The 9,908-nt window shown below is 49.2% G+C and overlaps 2 protein-coding genes and 1 long non-coding RNA gene across 3 annotated transcripts in view; all 3 read right to left on the reverse strand.

The window, feature by feature from the left end:
* Nucleotides 1-2,802, reverse strand: part of LOC106816139 — a 3,869-nt gene extending 1,067 nt beyond the window's left edge. The window contains exons 1-4 of the mRNA XM_014820694.1: nt 2,776-2,802; nt 2,161-2,372; nt 1,283-1,347; nt 489-765 (exon numbers count right to left, since the gene is read on the reverse strand). Coding sequence (XP_014676180.1) covers nt 489-765; nt 1,283-1,347; nt 2,161-2,343 — 525 coding nt within the window. The 5' untranslated portion in view covers nt 2,344-2,372; nt 2,776-2,802. The remainder of the gene's footprint in view (nt 1-488; nt 766-1,282; nt 1,348-2,160; nt 2,373-2,775) is intronic.
* A 119-nt stretch (nt 2,803-2,921) lies between these two features.
* On the reverse strand, nt 2,922-4,780 carry LOC106816147. The gene is made up of 3 exons (XR_001394840.1): nt 4,737-4,780; nt 3,968-4,197; nt 2,922-2,980 (listed from the first exon to the last, which is right to left on the reverse strand). It is a non-coding gene; the product is annotated as an uncharacterized LOC106816147 (long non-coding RNA).
* A 3,697-nt stretch (nt 4,781-8,477) lies between these two features.
* Nucleotides 8,478-9,908, reverse strand: part of LOC106816140 (salivary glue protein Sgs-3-like) — a 3,610-nt gene continuing 2,179 nt past the window's right edge. Inside the window, exons 2-3 of the mRNA XM_014820695.1 lie at nt 8,936-9,897; nt 8,478-8,569 (exon numbers count right to left, since the gene is read on the reverse strand). Coding sequence (XP_014676181.1) covers nt 8,478-8,569; nt 8,936-9,897 — 1,054 coding nt within the window. The remainder of the gene's footprint in view (nt 8,570-8,935; nt 9,898-9,908) is intronic.

A 9,908-nucleotide genomic window follows, 5' to 3' on the forward strand; every position in this document is an offset into this window, starting at 1 on the left:
CTCCCCCTCTCCCTCCTCCTTCCCCTCCTCCCCTCCTCACCTTCCTCTTCCTTACCTGCCATCAACATCATCATGCACGGTCGTATGCAGATCCTCTGTTCGGACACTATCTCTCCCCCTCTCCATCCTTCTCCCATCTCTCCCTCCTCCCTCCTCCTCCCTCCTTCTTTCCCTCCTCCCCTCCACCTCTTCCTTACCTGCCATCAACATCATCATGCACGGTCGTATGCAGATCCTCTGTTCGGACACTATCTCTCCCCCTCTCCATCCTTCTCCCATCTCTCCCTCCTCCCTCCTCCTCCCTCCTTCTTTCCCTCCTCCCCTCCACCTCTTCCTTACCTGCCATCATCATCATCATCATGCACGGTCGTATACAGATCCTCTGTTCGGACACCATCTCTCCCCCTCTCCCTCCTTCTCCCATCTCTCCCTCCTCCCTCCTCCTCCCTCCTTCTTTCCCTCCTCCCCTCCACCTCTTCCTTACCTGCCATCATCATCATCATCATGCACGGTCGTATACAGATCCTCTGTTCAGACACCATCGGCGTGCTGCGATGACGCATCACTCCAGGCTTGTAGCGGTTCGTGTCGTACGGGAACAGGAAGTAGAAACAGTCGTCGTCCGTGAATTGCACGTCGTCGCGGTCGCCCGTCGCGCGAGGTCGCCAGAACTGCAGCGACGTGATGCCGTTGACGAGAGAGCCGCTGACGCGCGTGACGTCACGCCGTACGTCGGGCCGCGGCGGTCCGTAGCCGTCCAAGTGCCTGCGCATGCGCGGTGAGAGAGTGAGAGAGAGGTGAATACAAGATGGCGGCGGTGACGATGGTGAGTCTTAGTCATGTAGTCGTCGTCGTCGTCGCCGTCGTCGTCGTCGTCGTCGTCGTCGTCGTCGTCGTCGTCGTCGTCGTCGTCGTCGTCGTCGTCGTCATTATTATAATTATGATTATGATGATGATGATGATTATTATTATTATTATTATTTGTAATATATTATTTGTAGTGGTAATTGTGTTGTTGTTGTTGTTGTTGTTGTTGTTGTTGTTGCTAATGTTGCTGTTATTATAATAATAATAATTATTATTATTACTATTACTAATCATTATATTATCAATAGCATGTCATCATTAGCATGCACATTTAACGATCGCTGAGATTGGACAAAAATCGATAGGTAATCATTAAATCAATACGTCGAATCGACACGCTCCCGTGAGCTGTGTGCAGGAGAGGGGAGAGGTGGGTACGTGATGTCGGCGCGATCTTTTCCCCGCGTGTACTCACCCATCAATGAGGGTAACGTTGCCTGTCTCCGGGCTCACCCATCCGTACACGACGTCAGAATCCGGCTGCAAGCAGACACCGCATAACGCGTAAATCAACATGGCGGATAGCAAGGAAAGATGGCGGATGTCACAGAAAAATGGTGGATATCAAATAAAGATACGAAGGAAACATTGCGGAAACCGATGAAATATGGCAGAAACCAAAGAGATATTGCAGATACCAATGACAAGATGGCGGATACCAAAGAAACATGGTGGACACCAAAGGAACATGGCAGACATTAAAGGAAGATGGCGAATACCCAAAGAAACATGCCGCGAATCGTGAAATTTACCGTAAAACCGCTCACAACACAGCACCCTATCATCAGAAACTCTCCCCTACCATGAAACAATCCACCTAATATGAGACACTACCCCTACCATGAGACGCCCCCTACCATGAGACAGTCCACCTAATAGGAGACACTCCCCTTATCATAAGACTTACCCTCACCATGAGACGTCCCCTAACATAAGATGGTCCCCTTATCATAAGACGCCCCCTACCATAAGACGCCCCCCTAACATGAGACACTCCCCTAACATGAAACACTCCCCTACCATGAGAAGCCCCCCTACCATAAGACGCCCCTTACCATAAGACGCCCCCCTACCATAAAACACTCCCCTAACATGAAACACTGCCCTTACCATGAGACGCCCTCCTACCATAAAACACTCCCCTAACATGAGACGCTCCCCTAATATGAAACACTCCCCTAACATGAGACGCTCCCCCTACCATGAGACGCCCCCCTAACATGAGACGCTCCCCTAACATAAGACGCCCCCCCTAACATGAGACGCCCTCCTAACATAAGACGGTCCCCGTACCATGAGACGGTCCCTTGAGAAGCCAATTCCCGTCCAGTCGAGTCCGTAGTTTTTCGCCTGCACGCCGAACCGTATGCTGTCGTTCTGCGCGTTGTAGGCCCACATGGCCCGGTAGCGACATTCGGGGATGCTCGGGGTCCTGGAGTCGAACTCACAGTGAGCAGGCATCTGCCACATTCCCATGCAGACGGTGAAGAATGGACTGGCAGGATCTGTGGGCAGTAGCGGCAGCAGCAGCGGCAGCGGTGGCATTAGTAACATGTAGACACAAGTATAGTCACGAGCTATAGCTCAAGAGCTAATAATACCTTATAGCTAGGTATTATAAGCTATTGGTATATAATATATATATATATATATATATATATATATCTATTATATAATATAGGTATATTATTACTGTTAATGTAGTTGATAGACAATCGTATTAGAAATCTAGGCCGTACATCTTCGTATTAACACGTGCTAACTGCCACATGTGTCTCGATGAGACATAGCTTATCTTGACCATGAATTGCACCTATACCGTATAATCATACTCTAATATATATGATATATTCTTCATGTCATACTTTATACATACATGTATGCTATATTATTGATTGCAGCGCGTACCTTCTTCCCAGGTGTCCCCCGTTACTGCTAGCATAGACGATCAATCCAGGGTAAGATTTCTGCAACCGCGACGTCCGGCCTTCGCGATTGGCTGGCCAATCCTGACGCCCCTGTCGAAGTTCGCGTAACGTGGTGCGTCCGCTCACTCCCTGACCCCTGCCTGCGGCGCGACCTTCGCCTTGACCTTCATTATCAACCTGATCGCCTGTAAAACCGCACGTTGGAGTTATAGTCGAATGTCACCGCCGCTAGCGCACGGCTTGTAAAGGGAGAGCGGGAATTAGGTGTGGAAATAAATGGACAGAAAGAGAGAGAGAGAGAGAGAGAGAGAGAGAGAGAGCAGAGAGAGCGGCGAGAGAGAACGAAGAGAGAGACGAGCGAACAGAGATAGATAGGAGAGAGAGAAGAGAAAGAAAGAGAGAGAGAGCGAGGAGAGAGAACGAGAGAGAGAGAGAGAGCGAGACAGAGATAGATACGAGAGAGAGAGAAAGAAAGAGAGAAGAGGAGGAAGAGAGAACGAGAGAGAGAGCGCGCGCGGCGAGAGAGAACGAGAGAGAACGAGAGAGAACGAGAGAGAGAGAGAAGAGAGAGAGAGAGCAGAGACAGAGAGAGAGCGAGACAGAGAGAGGAGAGAGAGAGAGAGAGAGAGAGAGAGGAGAGAGACGAGAGAGCGGCGCGGGAGAGAGAACGAGAGAGAGAGAACGAGAGAGAGAGAGCGAGACAGAGATAGATAGAGAGAGAGAGAGCAAAGAAACGAGAGAGAGAGAGCGAGGCGAGAGAGAACGAGAGAGAGAGAAAGCGAGACAGAGATAGATAAGAGAGAGAGAGAAAGAAAGAGAGAGGAGCGAGGGAGAGAGAACGAGAGAGAGAGCGCGCGCGCAGCGACGAGATACGAGAAGAGAACGAGAGAGAGCAGAGAGAAGGAGAGAGAGGAGAGAGCGAGAGACAGAGAGAGAGAGAGAGACAGACAGAGAGAGAGAGAGAGAGAGCAGAGGAGAGAGAGCAGAGAGAGAGAGAGAGCGATAGCGAAACAGAGAGCGAGGAAGAGTTAGCGCGCGTGCGAAAGACAAACACAAAGACGGCTACAAGCAACAGCAGCAGCAGCAGCAGCAGCAGCAGTAGCAACAACAACAACAACAACAACAACAACAACAACAACACCATCACCACCACCATCACCGCCAGTACTCACCGGGTATGACGCGTATATAAACGTCCAGCATCACTGGCGGCACGGTCGGTATCTCGCACGTGTACATTCCGGAGTCACCGTACGTGATGTGCCTGATGCGCAGCCTCACAGTCCGCTCCCGCTCCGACCCGCGTCACGATGCTGCTGAAGCGTGCATCATCGACCAGCCGCGCTCCGTTAGCCGTCAGCATGCGCGGACTCGTGCCGTCGTTCGAGTGAAGCCAGATCACCTGCGGATGCGGAAGAGGATGATGATGATGGTGATCGGATGCTGACGAGGCGGTGTGTGTGTGCGGCGCGCGCGTGTGCGTGTGTGTGTGTGTGTGCTGTGTGTGTTGTGTGTGTGTGTGTGTGTGTGTGTGTGTGTGTGTGTGTGGTGTGTGTTTGTGTGTGTGTGATGGGGAGGGCGGAGTTTGTCGTCATGCGTTGTTTGTTGTTTACTTGATGTTTATGTGTGTTGATTTGACGTGTACTTGACATTGCTTGTGTTTACTCGTGTGTTTGTTTTAATGTGTTGATTTGATGTGTATACTTGACATTTACTTGTGTTTACTTGGTGAGCGTACTTGCTGGGTTGATTCTGTTTATGTGATGTTTAATTGTTGTCTTTATACGTGTTCATCATTGTTTCATGTTACTTATTGTGACGGCACAGCACAGCAGCACACGCACGCACGCACACGAAGCGCACGCAGCGCACACCACACACACACACACACACACACAACACACACACACACACAACACACATCTACTAGCGGACTTCTACGTTAAGGTTGTCGACGTGGGCGACGACCCGCAGGTCAGCTCAACGTTGGGCTCCCGCCGGTATCTCAGAGTCTCCGCTAGCTCGGCTGATTACAGCTAGAGTTTCAACCTCTACCTGTACCTACAGCCTGTACCTATACCTGTATACCTATACCTGTGCCTGTACCAGCCGCCACCTGCAGACGAAGAACAGAGAATTAATATCCGATATGCAAACCCACAGCGAATTTATGTGTTAAGTAGTAGAATGGAATGCGTGAAAGAGAGGGAGAGAGAGAGAGAGAGAGAAAGAGAGAGAGAGAGAGAGAGAGAGAGAAGGGAGAGAGAGAGAGAGAGAGAAAGAAAGAGAGAGAGAGAGAGAGAGAGAGCAGTAGAGATGGTAAGAGAGAGAGCGAAGAGAGAGAAAGGTAGAGAATGAGAGAAAGAGAGAAGAGAAGCGAAGAAAGAGAGATAGCTAGGGTGGAGCTGGAAGTGAAGACTGGCATGTGGCCGCGCACATTTTTCGCACACTGGCGCGGGCCATCGTCTACGATGTCGATACTCTGTCCGTTGGAAGCGAAGGTCAGCCATCTGCCGTCACGTCAATCGGCGCCGGCGTGCTGTACTGGCACAGTCTGCGCTCGCCATATGGCAAGCCGTGGCGTGTTGACGATGTTGACGCCGTTGCCATTGGAAACGTAGATGACGCCGCCGGCGCCAGTGGTCGGTAGGTGGCCACCGAGCGTGACGTTGCTCTGTGCATGGACGACGTTCACTCCCGCTGGTGTACGACCGGATTGCCAAATCCGTCGGCGCGCGCCCGCCCGCGCTTCCGTCGTCGTCTGCAATGACCGACGCTGATCACGTGAGGGGGTGTACGCCAGTTCGGTCTGCTACGTGTTGGTCACACCGCAACACAACAACGAGCACGACAGCACAAACAACAACAACAACAACAACAACAACAACAACAACAACAACAACTATTAAATGTCTCGGCGTGAAAAATATAGTAAATGGTTGTGACACCGTAAGCGATGACATAATTCTATAAATTAATAATGAAAATACGTTTTATTTATGAATTAGGTTACAAAACAACAACAACTACAAACAACAACAAACAACAAAAACAACTACTACTACGATGAGCTAGAGTAAGCGACGTGCTACGACGTCGGTTTACTCACGCCGCATGCACTTCGCAGCAGATCCGGTGAGCGGAGACGGCGGGTGGCGCCAGGTGCTTCCGGATGTCGCGCGTTGACTCCACAAACTCGTTGGCGCTGTGCTGGGAACAGGAAGTAGTGGCAGTCGTCGTCGGCGTCGCGAACGCCGCGTCGCGTCGAGCGTCGCCGCTGTCGCGCGCGTCGCCAGAACTGCAGCGTCGTGACGCCGTCAGCGCAGCGACGAGTGCGGCCAGCGTCACGTCACTGACGCGGTCCTGCAGAGGGCTCCCGTAGTAGAGCAGAAAGCTGTGAGGGGGAAGAGAGAGAAGAGGACATGTAGTAGAGCAGGAAGCTTTGAGGGGGAAGAGAGAGAAGAGGACATGTAGTAGAGCAGGAAGCTGTGAGGGGGAAGAGAGAGAAGAGGACATGTAGTAGAGCAGGACGCTGTGAGGGGAAAGAGAGAGAAGAGGACATGTAGTAGAGCAGGAAGCTGTGAAGGGGAAGAGAGGGAAGAGGACATGTAGTAGAGGATGAAGCTGTGAGAGGGAATAGAGAGAGAGAGAGAGAGAGAGAGAGAGAGAGAGAGAGAGAGAGAGAAGACATGTAGTAGAGCAGGAAGCTGTGAGGAGGAAGACAGAGAAGAGGACATGTAGTAGAGCAGGAAGCTGTGAGGGGGAAGAGAGAGAAGAGCACATGTAATAGAGCAGGAAGCTGTGAGGAGGAAGAGAGAGAGAAAAATACGGTGTAGAACCGTAACAGGATGATTGCTTAGGGAACAGGTGGATAGATTTACCAGGGAATCATCAGGTGCCCTCGGGAGATAGATCTATCAGAGGATAGATCCATCAAGGAATAGATAACCAGATGATAGATCCATCAGGGGATAGATCCATTAGGGGATAGATCCATCAGGGGATAGATCCATCAGGGGCTAGATCCATCAGGGGATAGATTCATCAGGGGATAGATCCATCAGGGGATAGATCCATCGGAAGATAGATCCATCAGGGGATAGATTCATCAGGGGATAGATCCATCAGGGGATAGATCCATTAGGGGATAGATCCATCAGGGGATAGATTCATCAGGGGATAGATCCATCAGGGATAGATCCATCGAAGATAGATCCATCAGGGGATAGATTCATCAGGGGATAGATCCATCAGGAGATAGATCCATCAGAGATAGATCCATCAGGGGATAGATCCATCAGAGGATAGATTCATCAGGGGATAGATCCATCAGGGGATAGGTAATTAAGGGTTATGTACTGACCATCAATCAATGTTGCGTGTCCATTATTGCTGATCCATCGTAGACAACATCAGAGTTGCTCTGCAAAACAGAATCAATCTTCAGCGTATATATAGGTCTCCTAATGCAACCAGTCCCTTCGCTCTCTGTCATTCCTGCCCCCATCTCTATGTCTTCGCACCAGCTCTAAAGCCTATACAGTCGTCTATTGTCGCTCTCTCATCAATCAATCCAAGCTCAACCTCCCCGCCATTTCTGGCCCACCTCTATTGCCTCCGCGGCAGATCTAAACTTTTCCAGTAGTGCGGTCGCTGTCTTCCCAAACAAACCCAAACCGTGGCGTTCTCTGTCATTCCTGCCCTTACGTCTATTGTCTCTGCACGTGAAGGTAAAACCTACCATCGTTCGATCATCAGAGAAGCCGATGCCGCGTCCAATGAAGCCCGAGGTTGTTTGCATTGATCGTAAAGCGAACGCTATCGTTGACTGCATCGTAGCCGCCAGGAGGCGGCGGTATCTGCAGGCTGGCAATGGCGACGCTTCGTTGAAGGAGCAGCGAGCCGAGGGAACTGCCACATGCCCTGACAGTCGGACACGAAGGGTTCCGTAAATCTCGTCACCTACGGAAAATGTCGAACCTCCGTCGATTAGACTATAATACCTGAATTATGCTGGGAGTCTAGATTAGACCTCCACGGACTTGAAAAATATTATATAATAACGGCGCGCTAGTCTTGTAGAAAATTTGTTTATATATATATATGTGTTAGATATATTAGGTGTTTGCTCGCACACGTTACGTTGAATGTAATTGCATTTAAGCGTCTCGAAATTGAATATAAGCAGTCTAAATAGGAAATGGTTCTTTTTCAAGACCATTCCTCTTTATTGTTCATGACGCTTAAAAATTCACATCATGAAACCGTTATTGTAATAGCAATATCACTTATTTGTCAATATATCGATATAATAATATATCATTATAACAATACAACAGTTATTAATACGTGTAAATTCTAATACACAGAATTAATGTAACATTATCATTCGAACATGCACATATCGGACACCGATAAACGTTAACAGACGATCCTAAGTTACTAACATGGATCACAGTTGATGATATACACATGCGAACGTTAGATATGCAGGTTAAACAATTATATCAATGATGGTCATCATGAAGAGTCGTGACTGTCTAACGATAAACACTCGATACACAACGATACGCTACGATACACTACGATACACTCAATACATACAAACGGTGATGCGTAACCATACAAAGAACAATACAATTGTGAAACAATGAACTGAACAATGGCGATCCAACAATGCAGTCAATGGAACGATTTTCCCGCATTAGCCTGCGGCAATGTAGTTGTTATATGACTGGATGCCATTAACTGGATGACAACGGATGACACCCATGCTATTAAGATGAAAATGCACGGTATATTAGCACGTTGTTCACGATGCATGATATATAATATATAACATGCTACATGATGTGTTACGATGTGGCCATCTGGCTACGTCAATGCGCTAATGCGATCACATCGCGTCCAGCGAGAAACACCTGAAAATGAAGTCGCAGATGAGTTGGTTGTGATTCGATGGATGCGTCTGTGGTGATTAACTAAGAAACAATGGAGGTCAGCGTGTTATTATGAACAAAAAACAGTTGAGGAGCTAAACAGAAAAAGAATGAAAGAGAGAGAGAGAGAGAGAGAGCGAGAAAGAGAGAGAGAGAGAGAGAGAGAGAGAGACTGACACGTTCGTTAAAAAAACAAAATACCTCCACGGGAATATGGCTGCCCCGCGTGTGCGGAAACATTGAAGTCAGGCTGGAATACGAGCGTGCTAGAGTCCCCTAGCTGCACCATCTCCTGGGGGTGCCCACCGCCAGGAATCAAGTTGACACCTTGGAAGGCGGGATGGAGGGGATTGACTGGAGTAGAGTCTCCGCTACCATCCGGGGTTGTGTCGGCAGGTGAAGGCGGCATGGATACGACAATGTCTGTGCGCGTAAGCGTGGACGGAGGGGCGGGAGTGAAGCCATAACCATTGGGATGGACGGCCGAAAACTTCCTGTCCTTGTGGTAGTAGAAGAGCACTCTGAGAATGCTGACAGAGATTGGCTCGTTACGGTAGGATGGGTGGAAGGTGTCCACTGCAATACCGATACCTCCAGGGATGGACCTATCAGGATTTATTGTGGTTGAGCCAGGTCTAGTACCATCAGGGTTGTATGAAGTAGAACCATCAAGATTGTATGGAGTGGAACCATCAGGATTGATTGTGGTTGAACCAGGTCTGGAACCATCAGGGTTGAATGGAGTGGAACCAGGTCTAGTACCATGAGGGTAGAATTCAGTGGAACTATCAGGGTTTATTTTAGTTGAACCAGGTCTGGACCCATCAGGGTTGATTGTGGTTGAACCAGGTCTGGTACCATCAGGGTTGTATGGAGTGGAACCATCAGGATTAATTGTGGTCGAACCAGGTCTGGTACCATCAGGGTTGTATGGAGTGGAACCATCAGGATTAATTGTGGTCGAACCAGGTCTGGTACCATCAGGGTTGTATGGAGTGGAACCATCAGGATTAATTGTGGTCGAACCAGGTCTGGTACCATCAGGATTGATTGTGGTCAAACCAGGTCTCGTACCATCAGGATTGATTGTGGTTGAACCAGGTCTGGTACCATCAGGGTTGTATGGAGTGGAACCATCAGGATTAATTGTGGTCGAACCAGGTCTGGTACCATC

Source organism: Priapulus caudatus, unplaced genomic scaffold (assembly GCF_000485595.1).
Source record: "Priapulus caudatus unplaced genomic scaffold, Priapulus_caudatus-5.0.1 Scaffold1298, whole genome shotgun sequence".
Lineage (NCBI taxonomy): Eukaryota > Metazoa > Priapulida > Priapulimorpha > Priapulimorphida > Priapulidae > Priapulus > Priapulus caudatus.